Source organism: Neophocaena asiaeorientalis, unplaced genomic scaffold (genome assembly GCF_003031525.2).
Source record: "Neophocaena asiaeorientalis asiaeorientalis breed wild unplaced genomic scaffold, Neophocaena_asiaeorientalis_V1.1 scaffold37, whole genome shotgun sequence".
NCBI lineage: Eukaryota > Metazoa > Chordata > Mammalia > Artiodactyla > Phocoenidae > Neophocaena > Neophocaena asiaeorientalis.
The window spans coordinates 2890444-2906526 of NW_020174269.1; the positions used below are offsets into that span (position 1 = coordinate 2890444).

Below are 16083 nucleotides of genomic sequence, written 5' to 3' on the forward strand. Positions count from 1 at the left end.
GGAAAAATAAACAGAATTTTGGAGTCTATGGAGTTCAATAATTTAGCATTCCTAATAAAATCTGAAGAAACAATCCATGAGATATTTTTAAGCTTCTATTTCTGGCTAACTTATTGGCTAATTTATGGCAAATAAGGGCTAGTAATACAGTATAAACGATGTAAAATTTTTAAGAAGAGATAAAAAACCTAGATCTCTGCAACAACACTCTAATTCTTAATTTTATTTGCTACAGACACCAAGCCTCATTCTGAGGCATGAATACCATACAAAATTTCAGGAACAAGCAGGAATTATCTTTGCATAATGAAATCATATAACGCAGGAAAAGAATCATTTTTAAAGAACCCAAAATAACAAAAATTGATATAGCATTGTAAAGAAGATTTCTTAGCATTCTGTTTATAATTATTGAATACTGAAGGATAAAGAAATATAAAGCAGAGGAGGGGCTCTGTATTGAGAATATTTCTAAAGAATATTCCATTTTGTCCTCTTGGTGGTAAGAAAATGAAAAGTCATACAAACTACATTTAGGATTCAGGTAGTGGTTTAGGATCTATGATGAATCAGAGATAACAATGAGCTTTAACACAGCCTGGCTAGAGAAATGTTTTAATTTCTACTGTTATCCCAATGTTATCTCTTTTAACTAAGAAAAAAAAATAGTTGGGCTAATAGTGCCCTACTATTCAGACTGATAACAAAAGCTATCAGAAGCAGTCCAATTTCTGACAGGCTAGGCCAAGGGCACTATAAGAAAGGCTAAGCCCAACTGAGAGGTTAGGCTGCTGAGATACACATCTTACTTGTTCAGATGATGCCTGGAGTTCCAACTTGACCGTCTCACAACTTCATCCAGAAAGCAAACCCGTATAAATGAAAGAGGTGGCCCAGCACAGTAAATCCTGGCTCACAAGGGCTCATTAACATCATAGTCATTCATACCCTCATTCACCCTGAGGGAGAATGCCGAAATTGGAAGAAGCATTCTACTTTGCCTTGAACCAGGGTGAGAACATCGAATACTTGAGTAATTGGTGCCACTTCAGTCATTTCCTTTTTATCACAAATACCCAAAACAAATAAATAGGTCCCCCTGATTTTTAAGTCCCTTGTATAACAGTTCTGAATCAGGTAAAAATCTGGGTATAGAGTAAGAATTTAGATAAGATGGTCCTTCACTACTCAAATGACTTAAGAAGTCATTCTACAATGAGCAGCCTTAAATTTTCCAGATGATCCAAGAAAGGAAGAGAGAAAGCAATGCTAAATAGGGTACAGAGCTCTAAAAGATTACATTCTCCTTTCTTTGTTGTCCATAGTTAAAGAGGATGGGTACTGCCATTCACATAGACACTGCAGTACAAATCTAACGATGCTATTCTTTTACTTAAAAGAATAAAAGTTCTCTTTTGCCGAGAAGATAAGTCCAAGCTTCTTGGCAGAATATGCAAAGGCTTTCAGGTGAGAATGCACTATCAGCATGGAGAGGTGGAGCCCTGAGAAAGTTTTCCTAGAAAAAGCTACTTCTAAGCTAGTCAAGGAGAGAAGGGGAGGAGGTTTTAGGCAGTGAACAGCACCGAGTAATGCCCAGATGAGAGAAGGCTTCTGGTATGTATAGGCAAACACAAGCAGCTGGTATTATGGAAACTTAAAATATGAGGGAGGACAATATAGCAAGCTATTGAAATTTAACCAATTGAAATTACAGTCAACCCTCTCTATCTGTAGGTTCCACATCCACAGATTCAACCAACCACGGAGAGAAAATACTTGGAAAAAAAAGTTCCAGGAAGTTGCAAAAAGCCAAACTTGAAATTGCTTCCTATGGGCAACTGTTTACTTATCATTTACATGGTACTTACATCTATTACACAGCATTTGCACTGTTAAGTATTAGAAGTAACCTAGAGACGATTTAAAATACATGGGAAGATAAGTGTAGGCAATGTGCAAACACTGTGCTATTTTACATAAGGGACCTGATCTCTGTGGATTCTGGCATCCACGGCAGTGGGGTAGGGGTGGGGAGGTCCTAGAACCAATATCCAGTGGATACAGAGGGACGACTGTATCTAGAACTCTAGGGTATACTCAGCAATGGCCTATTACAAATCTACCTCCAGACTTCCATTTTAAAATCAAGGTAATTTCGTATTTTATCTTCTATTATTTTTATTTTTAAATAACTATACAAATATATATACATATATATTTCTTGTTTTAAAAAATCCTACGAGTAAGGATAAAATTCCCCTTTGGTTCCTTTAACATCCCCACTCCCACCAACAACTAGTCTGGAATGTATATTCTTTCAGACCTTCACTATACTTCACATTCATAAGTATGTACCCACAAAAATATATACGATTGCTTTATGTTCAACGATTTCCATGTAACTATTCTGGGAATCACATACACCCATCTCCAAAGCCCAGTAATATTGTGTCTTCCTGGTGACAATAGCTTAATATCAGCTTAACTGATTCCTCTTGTGAAATTGAACCAGATTAATAATTCAGAGATATCCTCAGTTTTGTATTCCAAATGCAGCCGGAGAAAATAAAATCATGGTAAATACTTGTTTAAAAACGTGTAAATCTCTTCTGGAATTATAATTTTATTTTTACCAAGTAGCTCTACAAAAGCTGTATATCCATTGTCCATTGAGTCAGAAGCATATCAGTACAGTATCTAGTTATCTGTTCAATCCACATAACTTATTTGAGCCCTAGTACCTGAACTTCCTTAAATAAGTTAGCAACTTTTTTCTTTTTTGATGAAGTGATTATTAGTGTTGCTAAGAAAAAATATTCTTGGGAACCCCTGAGGACTCAGAAAATTGAGCCAATCCAAAATGGTCCTTGATTTAAGGAAAGTGACCAGTAAATTCTTTTATCAAGTTTTCAAATGCATTAAAATAAAACTTGAAAATCTCCATAAGCAGATTGAATTTCTTTTAAATATAAGTTGGCAGTGATTAAGAAAATAATTATTAAAAGCATCCTCTTTGCAATCTCAGTAACTTTATAATATCAAACAGTGAATGTGACTCAGAAGGTTATAGACCAAAGTCTTCTAATTAATTATTTAATGAGATATGGATATGTTAAACTTCTGTTTTGATTTAAATAAACTTTGAAATCACATTCTTATTCATTGCATATATTACTTCTGTAGTAAAACAACTGACTTCTTAAGTTCTGAGCATACCTCTCAATTTTCTTACTTGCAAACAGGCCCTAACAGTTCACATATATTAATTAATTAGATAAAAGATTGGGGGGCTACATGTGTTTGTTTACTTGTGTGCTTGTTGGAGGATAGTGAATCTCAAGAAGGCTGTACCTCAGGCAGGGCACTTTGGTCAAGGGGCTGTCCATCATATCCCTGATCTGGAAGGGGCAAACTAGTGAGATCACTAGAGACAATGTAATTTTGATCAGCACTGTCCCACAGAAACATAAACATATGCCACAAATGAGAGCCACAGATGTAATTTAAAATTTTCTAGTAGTTACATTAAAAAAGAAAAAAGAAAAATAATGTTAGTAATTTTATTTTGTCTAATATATCCAAAATATTATCATTTCAATGTGATCAAAAATTTTAAATTATTGATACTTTATATTCTTTTGTTCACACCAAGTGTTCAAAATCCAGTGTGTACCTTCATACTTACAGCACTTCTCAACTGCATTAGTCATATTTCAAGTGCTCAAAAAGTCATATCTGGCCAGCGGCTACCATACTGGACAGCACAGATATAGAGGGGAAACCAGGGGCTTTGGAATTAACCTAAGGTTTGAATTCTAGTTCCGTAACTTACTAAGCTATGTGATCATAAGATAGTAATATAAACTCCCTGACCCCTGTAGTTCTTATCAGTAAATCAGGAATAATACCATATGCCTTACAAATTCCTTATAAGAACTATAAATAATATAATATTTATTATAATTATAGATAATATGCCTGGCATATATATAACTCAATAAAATCCTCCTCATCCTCATCATTAGATAAATTACAGAAGGAGAAAGTAACATTGTATGAGAGTTCAAAGTTTAAAATATTGTGACAGAGAAAAATAGAAAGAAACAAGAAGAACTTGAAGCAAGATTATCAAAATGTTTTCTAACGGAAGTTTCAGTCGTCAATCCACTATTACCCACACAAAATAAAAACAAAAACCATATTTTCCAAAATTGTGAATAATGCCAAAATAAGATATTGCTAAAACTAGAGATATGATGGTGTTTAATGGTTCTATTTCTACAGGGAAAAAATGGCTATAAAGTTGAGTAGAAGGTTATTTGCATGGACATGGAATTTTGGGATACTAAAAATGCTTACAAACAATCTACAAAGAGTATATTATGCATTCTGATAACTGAGCATTCATTATATAATACATAATGGTATTTTTTTCATATAATTGTTACAGTATATTTTTCATTCACTTACATAGGATATCAAAATACAATGCAGAAAATATACAAAACATACCTCTGATAAAAATGTCTGGGCTGATTTCTGAGCTCCTACATGGAGCAGATATTCATATACGTAGAGTGCTAACCTGTAAAATGAATAAAATATTTATTGAGAAGAGGTATATTTAAAATTCATTCTTTAAATAATGCACACACCTTTTCATTACAGAAATATTTTTCACAATAACAGTGACAGAAAATCAACTCTTCCAACATCTTTTCAAGGAGTTTATACACATATGTTCAGAAAGAACTTTAATTAAAATAGGACGCAAAAGAATAAGACACATAATATCTTCTCTTGGCAAGAAACACCTAAATATGGATTTTTGTCTTGGATCATCTAACTTATCAAGCCCTCAATTCCCTTTGTTATACCTAATATGAATTACTAACTTAAAACCAAATATTAATAATTCCCATAACCTACCTGAAGGTCTAATTATTAGTAAAACAAATGAATTAAGTTATTGGACCTTTACAACAACACTATATCCTTCCAACTTTCTGGTGAATGTTAACATAAACTCCAGCTGTTTACATATCCGTATGCCAAAATGGGTGTTGAATGTCCAATTTTAATGTATTTGTTCAGGCACTCTCTCCTTATTCTTTAGTTTAGATTGTTAAACCAATAATATTTTAGTTTAAAAGAAATTCAAATGAACAGCAAATCACAGCATTAAGTAAACTTTAAAGATACCAGATTATATTAAGCATTTGGGTTCTTATAGTTTAAAGGTTAACACGGAAGTAAATATAAATTTATCACTCAAATACAGAATATTAAGTATGCACTATACATTTATACTACTCTCATTATCTTGTGGATTCAGAATTTTAAGCTACACCATGTGGCTCAATTTTAGTTAAGCTGTTAACAAATATTATTCATAAACCCAAATTAGTCTGAGACAGTATTTTTAATGATATCTTGGACTGATGCCCAGATAGCTCACAACAGTTCAGTTTCTGCTACACTGTATTTACCAATATTGAGCCAGGTTTACAGTAAATAAAACAATGTAACAATAACCACAGTTCTGTAGAGCTACTCCATTTCTCTTGCCAAGTGAATTTATGATTGTTAAAGACTGATGGCATTTGCAAAACTGAATATTTTCCCGAAAACATAACATGTATTTGTCATGAAAAGGGAAAGCCTGTATATAATCACTTGCTCTGTCCATTTAATTCTTTCTCCATTCCCAAACTGCCAAACTCTTAAGATGAGAATTATTCTGTAGTTACTAAGCACCATGAGCAGACATCTGTTAAAGTTACTCATAGATGAAAATATGTTGTTGACAGTGAGTATACGAATATAATTTAGAAACATCTCCCATTCTCTTCAAGTTGAATGCCACTTCCTGGATCAGTGCTTCTCAACTCTTTCTCTACTCTAACACACGTAGTATGTCACATCCCTGTGTGATGCTCCCTGAGGAAGGTTCATACCCCAAAGTATGTCATATGGGATATTGGAATTGAAATGTTCCTGTAGTTTCAAACAAACAAACCCAACTGGTGATTCTTATCACACATTCTTCAAACACACATATCCCACATACTCTTGTCTCTCACTAACTACTTCCAAACCCATCACGTGATTCCCGACCATGATGGCAGATTTCACCTTGAAAAAAAAAAAAAATTTGTGAATTTCTCCTGGAGAGACTGAAGCCTCAAAATTGCCTGCCAGTGGCAGTGTGGCCCTACTGCGTACGGCCCTAGAGCCTTGGGTTATTCCTTGTGGGTTGTAAAATCTTGGACCTAGAGCCAAACCAGTGGTGCAGTCTGGACAAGAAAGCCAGGCCTAAGTCAAAGGCTCAGCAGTAAGGATGTTCCACCAAGCCTGGAGAAGTTGGAAGTGAGAGGCACTGAGTGAAGCAGAGGCACCGTGGTGGGTCTGGGGTAGGGGTGGGGGGGTGCAATAACAGAACAGACCCCAGAACAGTCAAGGCCAGAGCACAACTGTTGCTGTGTCCTTGCAATAAACACCATTCCTTAAAGTTAAGCAAGCCACTTCCTTGTAATCTCTTCTTTGTAATATTAAAGGAGATAATATATTTCTTCTGTTTTCCCCCAATTAATTAGGTAGCAAAAAGTATATCTCTTTACAAGTAGAATTTAAAGCAACAATCTCCTCTCTCTCAATGGGTTCAGGACAGTGATTCTCAAAGACATATTGGCGGAGGCACAAAATCAATGGGGGGAAGGGGTTTCAAACCGCAGAACTAAAGATTTTGAAGCATCTTCCTAGGGGTGTGCTTGTCCTCCTACCCTTAGAATCTGAGCTGTAGCAGGACATCGTATTGTTATCAACAGGATGATAAAATGGGACAGGGCTGAGATTATCTATCTATAACACCGCCTCATATATCCATGTTCTGTAACTCCCTTGAACAAAATGAATGCTTCCCAGGCAGTCAGGACCTACTCCAGAGAGAGCGGCAGGGAGCATCATATCAGTGAACAGTTAATCAACTCTACTGTCTTGATGACTCCAGAATACATCACTAGCAAATCTCCAACATTTTAACTACTACCTCTGTGCATAGGATTTTCCAAACCTATGTCTTTAGCCCTATCCTCTCTACCAAGCTCCAAACCTGCTTCTCCAATTTACTGTTTGAAATTTCTAGCAAGATAGCTCTCTCTTAACTTGACCATATCCAGAGTTAAATTCACCTTCTCCCTCTATTTACAGTACCTGTGCTCACTTTTAATGAAACATAATTTCTGAGTCTCAGTTTCCTCATTTGTAAAATGGGAAGGATACTTTCCTTGTAGTATTGTTGAAAGGATCAGAGAGCACAGTAAATAGTAACAATGACTGCAACAGTTTCAGCTAATTCTGTTACACATTATATTACCAAGTCACATACTGGATTCCAACACCACAGCCTCTCTCACATTTGCCATTCCTTTCTAACCTCCCTCCTGCTCCTGAAGAACCAGTAGGAGCCACAGCAATAGGAGTATTTGTTCAACCTTCAGGTATAGATACTGTGTATTTCCCATTAGCTGCCTACAATAGAGGCATTAGGGCCACCAGAAATAAGAGCCTCCAGAAGGTTCTGGGGGAAGAGCCCTGCAATAAATTATCTGTGTATGAATACAAATGATTCCAGGGGAGTGAGGACTGACACTTGTCCATCCGTGCAGATGAATCATAGCATGGTCCCTTACTTAGTGACAGATCATCATCAAACATTTTATTCAGATTCAATTTCTACTGGACAGTGAAAATTTTAAAATAAATATTGAATATACAAATATTTAAAATGTGTACACTCTCATATTAACATTTTCATTTTCCTTTTTAGGATCTTTAAGAAATTTAACTACTTTTGATAAAGTACAGAGTGCCTATTTAATCTAGTGGCTTATAATGTGATCCAATTACACAGAAAAAAATTAATAATCATGCAGTAAGAGTTTGTTTGCAGAAAGTAGACACAGACTATTTTTTTAAACATTGATTAATGAAAAAGCATATCAGTGATTCATGGATCATATATGGCTTTAAATTATCTTCATTTCATTCTAAATTTCAAATAGATACCAACGAATGAGTTAACAAAATCATGACCAGGAATTCTAGAGAGGAATGCAAAGCCAGAATGCAAAATGTATCTGAAACAGCTCAAGACCTTCTGTACTCCCTGGTTACTGCAGGCTCTTAAGCTTTAAAAGTAAGAGCAAAGGGCTTCCCTGGTGGCGCAGTGGTTGAGAGTCCGCCTGCCGATGCAGGGGGCACGGGTTCGTGCCCCGGTCCGGGAAGATCCCACATGCTGCGGAGCGGCTGGGCCCGTGAGCCATGGCCGCTGAGCCTGCGCGTCCGGAGCCTGTGCTCCACAACGGGAGAGGCCACAACAGTGAGAGGCCCGCGTACCGCAAAAAAAAAAAAAAAAAAAAAAAAAAAAAAAAGTAAGAGCAAAGGTAGAGGTTAAAATGGGAAGAGAACTGAGAATAGCCAAAGTCTGAGCCCACCTGCCACTGCCCTCAACACAGTAATTACATATCACCTACACACGTGATGCACACTCAACTCACTGTCCCTCAGTTACACACATATACACTCATGGGTGCCATCGAAGGCAGAACGGAAAAGTCAACCACCACTGATAAAACTTCACAATTCAAATTCTATCAATCTCCAATTCTGATAGGATCAAATCGATCGATATTTCAACTAGACTTCATGGATTCAAAATCTCTAATAAATTTGGATGTTGACCAGTCTACAGTTTAACTTTTTAACCTATTTACAGAAGGAAAGGGGGAAATCCCACGCACTTTATTTTGCACATGAGTCTAACAAAAGTGGATTTTTTTGTTAATTATAAAATATATAATTAGAAGGGAATTAAAGATATATAAAAATGAAAAGAACACAAAGATGTTAAACCTCTGACTACCCCCCACCGAAAAACCCCAAATAAAATTAAAAAGCAATAATGAACTGAGAAAATAGGATACACGATCAATAGGACAACAAAAGGCTAATATGCTTAATATACAAACAGCTCATATAATGTCCTGCCAGAATAAGAAGACCTTAAGTTTTAAATAATGAGCAAGGAGGGACATTAGAGGTCAAATAAGAAGAATGGCTACCTATGGCCAGTAAATAATCCTAAGGAAAAATATTCAACCTCCCAGCCATAAACAATATTTTTAAATTTCACCAAAAAATGTACCAAAGACTCTAAAAACATTAAAGCATTTGGTGCCTAAAGGATAATATATGGACGTGTAAATGGTACAGCTTTTCAAGAAAATAACATGGTGAGGTGAAAAGGTAAGTGAATGAGTAAAAAACACAAGTGTAGAATAGCTTGTACAGTACGCTCCCATGTACATGACACATATATTCTTCCAGAGGTAATTCATATACATACAGGCACAGCAGCAACAAGCACCACTCCCCAGGCTTCCCCCCTCTGGTGGAAACATATGTATCCAAACAGTATCTTTTATTGAAGGGGTTTTTTTCCTAGGGAGTGGGAGCCTAGGATAAGAGGCAGACTTTTTCTTTTTTTTTTTTTAAGAGGCAGACTTTTTTACTGCATAAACTTTCTTCCGTTTGATTATTTCCCCATACTTCTTCTATTACCTATTTTAAAAGAAATAAACAAGTAAATAGGAAAAAATAATAAAACTTTATGACCTTTGACCCAGTAATTTCTATTCTAAAATACTATTTTAAAGAATTAATCAGAAATCCAAACAATTTATAATGAAGCTCGTGGCAAAATTATAGCAGTAAAAAACTGGCAACCTAAATATCTGATAAAAGGGGAATAGTTTACATGCAGGTGATGGGAAAAAATATTTTTGAAGATGTTTAATGAAGAAATGTTCATAGTTCATTGTTAAAAGTGTGAGCATATATACACAGAAATATACATACTGCATTGAGAAAAAGAGTAGAAGGAAATATGAATTATAGCTACTGGCAGAAATATTAATAATAGTAAGAAGCAACAGATGAAGTCCAACTAGTATGGATGTAGCAGAAAAACTAAATAAAGCATAAAACCAGTATGGTCTAATCAGAGTAAGAGCTAACATCCCCATGCCTCCTTCGGAAGGCCTGAGGACAACTCTTGTTAAAGCACTGTCCTCTAATTAACAATCATAATGGTAGCTTTGTGTCTCCAGTAAAAGATTAAATTTTGTGCCACTCATACTATACAAAAATCTAAGATATCTGGCTAGATAAAAATATTAAACACTTTTTCCCAGTTTGTTGTCTGACTTAATTTTGGTTAGGTTTTTTGGGGATGGGGGAGAACAGGGAAGGGGGGACACATTCAGATACTTTTGATTAAACTTTAAAGATAGAAATAACTAATATGAAAGTAAAAATGCTAACTAAACCTTATAGATAAATGGGCAGAAGCAATAACAAACATCACAGATAATTTTAAAATGTGGAAAACATTAAACATCATTGGGAATCAAACAAATATTAAAGCAACAATGGGATTTAAATTCTCACTTAAATACATAATATGTAAGAAAATGTATATTCAAATACTGCTGATGGCAATAAACTAGTATAGCTCTTTTCAAAACCAATTTGGCAATAAGTATACGTCAAAAGCTTGCTAAGAAAAGTTCACACACTTTGACCCAATAATTCCATTACTGGGAGTCTAGCCTAAAGAAATCATCTTAAATGTAGAAAAGCTTAATGCACAAAAATTTTTAACCAAAGAACATGTAGAACAATCAAAATATAAATAAAAAGAAAAATGGCTGGATTTATAGTAAAATATTTTGCATTAATTTCATGTTTGAAAATATAACTCAGAATTTAGATATATTCATTCAACAAGCACCTAAGAGACTTCCCTCTGCCTAATTCTTGAACTTTAAAATGTGAGAAAATGTCATAAATGTACCACCAAATAAAATTATTTCAAATTTACCTTGTGAAAATTACAAAATCTAACAAAGAAAAAAATTTTTACCATTCACGTGAACAACATCTGTTACATGCTTGCCAAGAGGTATCATCTAACAGTACTAAGACAGTTAAGTATTTAACAGCACATCTACAACACATAATGTCATTTGGAGTCTAATTGCAGCAAATTCTCAACTACACTTGTAAATAAGGACTTCACAGTCTGGAAAAGGGGTAAAGAATTTACTTCACTCTATAATGTAGCTATCTCATTTGAGATTAAATCTCTTGCTCTGAAGGAAACGGTAGAAAATAAGGAACTATGGATAACATATTAAAAAGGTTTTAAAGACAGTATTGTTAATTTGCAAAAAAGTTCTCCAAGCTACACTAAATAAAAGGTGAATACTACCTATAGTTCAGAGCTAATTCCTAACTCTCTCTCTCTACATACACATATATGTACATATGTCAATATCTATGCATGTGTGTATAATACATCTATAAAACAAATCATTATTTCACAAAAGTCAGTCAATAAAAATGACCTAATGTGTTTAATCTGAATTTATAGAACAGTTAAAATGGATATGACTGTTTAAATCATAGAAAGAATTTTTTAAATCTTGTGAACAGGATTCATCAAAACTTTTCTTTATATTATACATGCTAGTTATAATAACACAATTTAATGTTCATAAAAATTTTCAGGAATGTGTGCCACTTGTGGATAACATTTAATCATGCCTCACAATATATTCCTATGAGGCAGAGTTATGAACTATGTATAAACATCATTAGGTAAGTAGTCATACAATGAAAAGTCCAACTACCAATAAACAGCTATGTCTGTCAGCCTGGCCATGATATCCTATATCTACTTTTCACACATTTACCTATTAAATAACCTGTCTTTGGCATGCCATTCTTTTAATATTCCAAAAAGATACAGTGTTGAAACTGAAAAGCAAGAGAAAGTAGCCATTTAATATGAGAAAACATACATCCATCCCAAACTTCGGTGATGAAAACTGATTTCGCCATCTTCTTACATTTAGCAAGGAAAAAGGAAAAAAAAAAAAGATTCAAACATAAAGCCTTCAAATTAACAAATCCCCACCTGTAGTTTTAAAATTCTTTTGGTTGATTCACTATATGTGCAAAGGTAGAGGGAAGACACAGTAGGAGAATTAACTTCAAAAAACAGCTGTTCCTAATTTCTACTGAAATTAAACTACTATAACACATTTTGTCTTGTTTATCTCTGTATCTCCAGCACCTAAACTAGCGAGTACCCAATAAATATTTTTTAATGAAGGAATGACTCTCTTAAGCCAGGCATAAGGCACTTACAGAATCCTTTGGTTTCCTCTAGTCAAAGCATTCAAAGGGGAAGCGTAAGGAATCTCCTTAGGTACCTACTTTAGCATTGACCTCCTCGTAGTATCCTTAAGCTTCAGCCTCTCAATAAAATACTATCGTTTAACAGCATGAATGTTACTAAAACAGTTCCTTCACACTGATTCCTATCTCTATATACAAAGGGTAATTTTTTAAAGAAATAAATTAATCCATTTAGTTGTGGGTGGTAGATATGTTTTGTTATTTTTAATAAAACAAATCCTCAAAAGACAATAACCTCTCTCTTGCCTATATCCTTAAAGGAAATAAATCAAGGTTAGGGAATAAACAATAAAAAGATTGGAGAGGGCTAGAAGAGGGCTATTTTATAAAGAATGGTCTAGCTGTTACATTTAGCACTGGTGAGTAGTATGTGCTGCAAAATGCTACATCCAGAATCCACTCCCCATCTTTTGTCCTTAAATCCCAACGTCATTAACTCGAGAAGCCGCAGACATAGAGAATTTAGAACAGATTAAGTTCTCCCAAGGCACAGTAAAAAGTCATGTGGGATCTAGATTCCTACCCACTGCTATATTTAAAATGGATAACCAACAAGGACCTACTGTATAGCACAGGAAACTCTGCTCAATATTATGTAACAACCTAATCAGGAAAAGAATTTGAAAAAGAATAGACACATGTATATGAATAACTGAGTCACTTTGTTGTACACCTAAAACTAACACAACATTGTTAATCTACTATACTCCAATATAAAATAAAAAGTTTTTAAAAAGTCATGTTGGATTTAGAAAAAAGAACTTTCTTATTCCTGATCCATTGTATAATTCCACTGTTGACTAATGACACGTATCAGTATCCATATGTGTCTCCTAAGTGATAAAATGCCAAGAGTTAGCTGGATCACAGCTAGCTAACAAGTAGCAAGGAGCATTTGGCAGCCACCGAGAGACTGCTCATGGGATTGTAAGTAGTTTAGCAATGAAACTAGATCAGCCTGATCAAATTTTCAACAGAGCTTACAACCTGGTGCTTAGGAGGTGTGAAAAATTAGAAATCTGTTTCTAACATTGTCTTTTTAAAGTTCTTCATCATTAACAGTGAAGCTAAAAAACAGATTTAGCATGTCAAAAACTGTGTCTATGCAACCACCCAATAATATTAATATCCAGCCTTTGCTTCAAATTCACTTAGTCTATTTTTTATACTCTCAATGTCGGTTTCAGAGAATAGATACCTGATATACATAAAGATGTTGAAGATACTAAACAGAATTAAATGTTCTGGTGCAGAGATAATTGCATCAGTTAAGACTGACAGGGAAAGGAGTGAAAGATTTAACAATTATTAAATGGATAGCTGGGCATAAAAAATATTACATTGCCGATGTGTCACTGATGTCATAAATGACAGACAAGTAATGCTTGGGAGTATGGATTTGGAAATAAATGATTTGATGTGCTTAGAAATAAAAACACTTGCCTTGTGCAGACAGGCAAATTCATGATTAAAATGACTATCAATAGAGAAAATAAAAAGGCTAAGATATAAAAATAAGAATTAATTTAAAACTAATCAAGAGTTTATAGAAATATGGTTATTTGTAAAATTTAGTAAAACTTTCCATCCATTTTTAAAAATAATTGTTCTTGCTAAAATCTCCCATTTGATCTTTTTTCATAAATTTATTTATTTATATGTATTTAATTTTGGCTGCGTTGGGTCTTCATTGCTGCACGCGGGCTTTCTCTAGTTGCGGTGAGCGGGGGCTACTCCTTGTTGTGGTGCACGGGCTTCTCACTGCGGTGGCTTCTCTTGTTGCAGAGCACGGGCTCTAGGCACACGCACTTAGTAGTTGTGGTGCACAGACTTAGTTGCTCCAGGGCATGTAGGATCTTCCCAGACCAGGGGTCGAACCCATGTCCCCTGCATTGGCAGGCGTATTCTTAACCACTGCACCACCAGGGAAGTACTCCATCCACTCTTAGAGCTAAGCTATATACATTGGAAATACAGTACTGGGTATACTTGATAATAGCACTTAGTCCATTTCAATTCAGCTTGAAGATTATACATTATAGCCACGCTCCCACCTGCCCATGGAATCTTGATATATATTGTCTGATATACATAGTTCTGTTTGTGTCATCCTTATAGAGAGTAGATTTTCTTTTATATCCACCCAGAATACTAGTAGCTTCCTAACACTTGCTGACTAACCTTGGGAGTCATCTCATACTCAATTTCAATGTATTAACATCAAAATTAACACCAGACACCAGACTTCCACTTATGCCATGGAGGAGTAAGTGGGACTGAACTTGCCCTCTTGCTGCAGACAACTAGAAAACTGGATATATGAAACAACTGGTTTTAGATACTGGACAACAGGCAGTGCAGGCCTGTAAAACTTGAGAAAAGAGGAACATACAAGATTTGAGTCCTATCATAACCCTAGTTTTCTGCCTGAAGACACATTCCAGAACAAAGTACAAGGAGGGAACAAATCCAAATACAGCACAGTGGTCTCAAGTTGAAGAGATCAAGGGATTAAACTGGGGAGGATTGAGGCAGCTGGAATTTGTGGGCAGAGTATCAGACAGGAGGGGGCTACACAGCAAAACAACTCCAACAATCTGCATAGGAATCCCTTTGCCCGTGCATAGGGTGGAACCCCACCAAGCCAGGCAAAGAACTGTTGCTCACAGAGGGCTGGGAAACCACTAACTACTCACAGGACAAACTTCAAGAACATTACTCACAATGAACACCAACAGCGTTCGGTAGAGACCCACGGGCCACACTTTGGAGGTAGGACTAAACTAGTCCTAAAGTAAAAGTAGACTTACCCTAACCATAGTGTGTAATTTTAACAACCCAAATAAGCTTTTAACAACATGCAGTGTAGCCAGATTAATTTGTCTAGAAAGTAGCTTTAAGTAAAGATAAATATTATTTAAAAAGTGATACCAAGTATCAAGTCAGGGATATCAAAATAACTTTCAGGTTGGTGAATGACATGGCCACTGGGGGCAAGGGGAATATGGGAAATCTCTGTACCTTCTGCTCAATTTTGCTATGAACCTAAAACCGCTCTTTTTAAAATAAGTATTTTTCAAAGAATTTACAATGGGTAATGGGGCTTCTTACTTCCCTCTCTCTACTGTTCTGTGTTTTGCAAATTCCTATAATCAAGAAAAAATTATTTTAAAACTTAGTCATCAGTTCATATCTCCTTCCCCAAGCTAATTTTAAATTATTATCTATGTGTAACATTTTCCTCAAGTACAAATGAACAGTAACAGTTTACTCTAATAATAAGTTAATAACCAAGAAAATATCTTCTTTATAAATAATATAAATTACATATCCCAAGAAATAAAGATGAGTAGAAAACATTTAAAAGCAGTCTAATGTTTTTCCTCTTGCTACTAAGCACTGAAAATAACTTACTCAGAATTTCTTCCAGGCTTTACGATTTTTTTTTCTTTTTTCACCTCATGCAGAAGTTTATTGTAGAACTGAAAATAAATTGCATCATTTAAAATCTCTCTCTTCTACTTATTTACAAAACAGAAACAGACTCACAGACTGTGGAAGCAAACTTATAGTTACCAAAAGGGGAAACGTGGTGGGGAGGAATAAATTAGGAGTTTGGTATTAACATATACACACTACTATATACAAAATAGATAACCAACAAGGACCTACTGCATAGCACAGAGAACTCTGCTCAGTACTCTAATAGCCTATATGGGAAAAGAATATGAAAAAGAATGGATATATTCATGTTTAACT

The 16083-nt window shown here is 35.1% G+C and overlaps 1 protein-coding gene across 3 annotated transcripts in view; it reads right to left on the reverse strand.

Annotated features, from left to right (window-relative positions):
* The window catches only part of SSBP2 (single stranded DNA binding protein 2), a 287990-nt gene that overhangs the window by 213761 nt on the left and 58146 nt on the right, over positions 1-16083 (reverse strand). For all 3 annotated transcript variants that reach the window (XM_024755704.1, XM_024755702.1, XM_024755703.1), the window contains exon 2: positions 4513-4585. In XM_024755704.1, coding sequence (XP_024611472.1) covers positions 4513-4585 — 73 coding nt within the window. The remainder of the gene's footprint in view (positions 1-4512; positions 4586-16083) is intronic.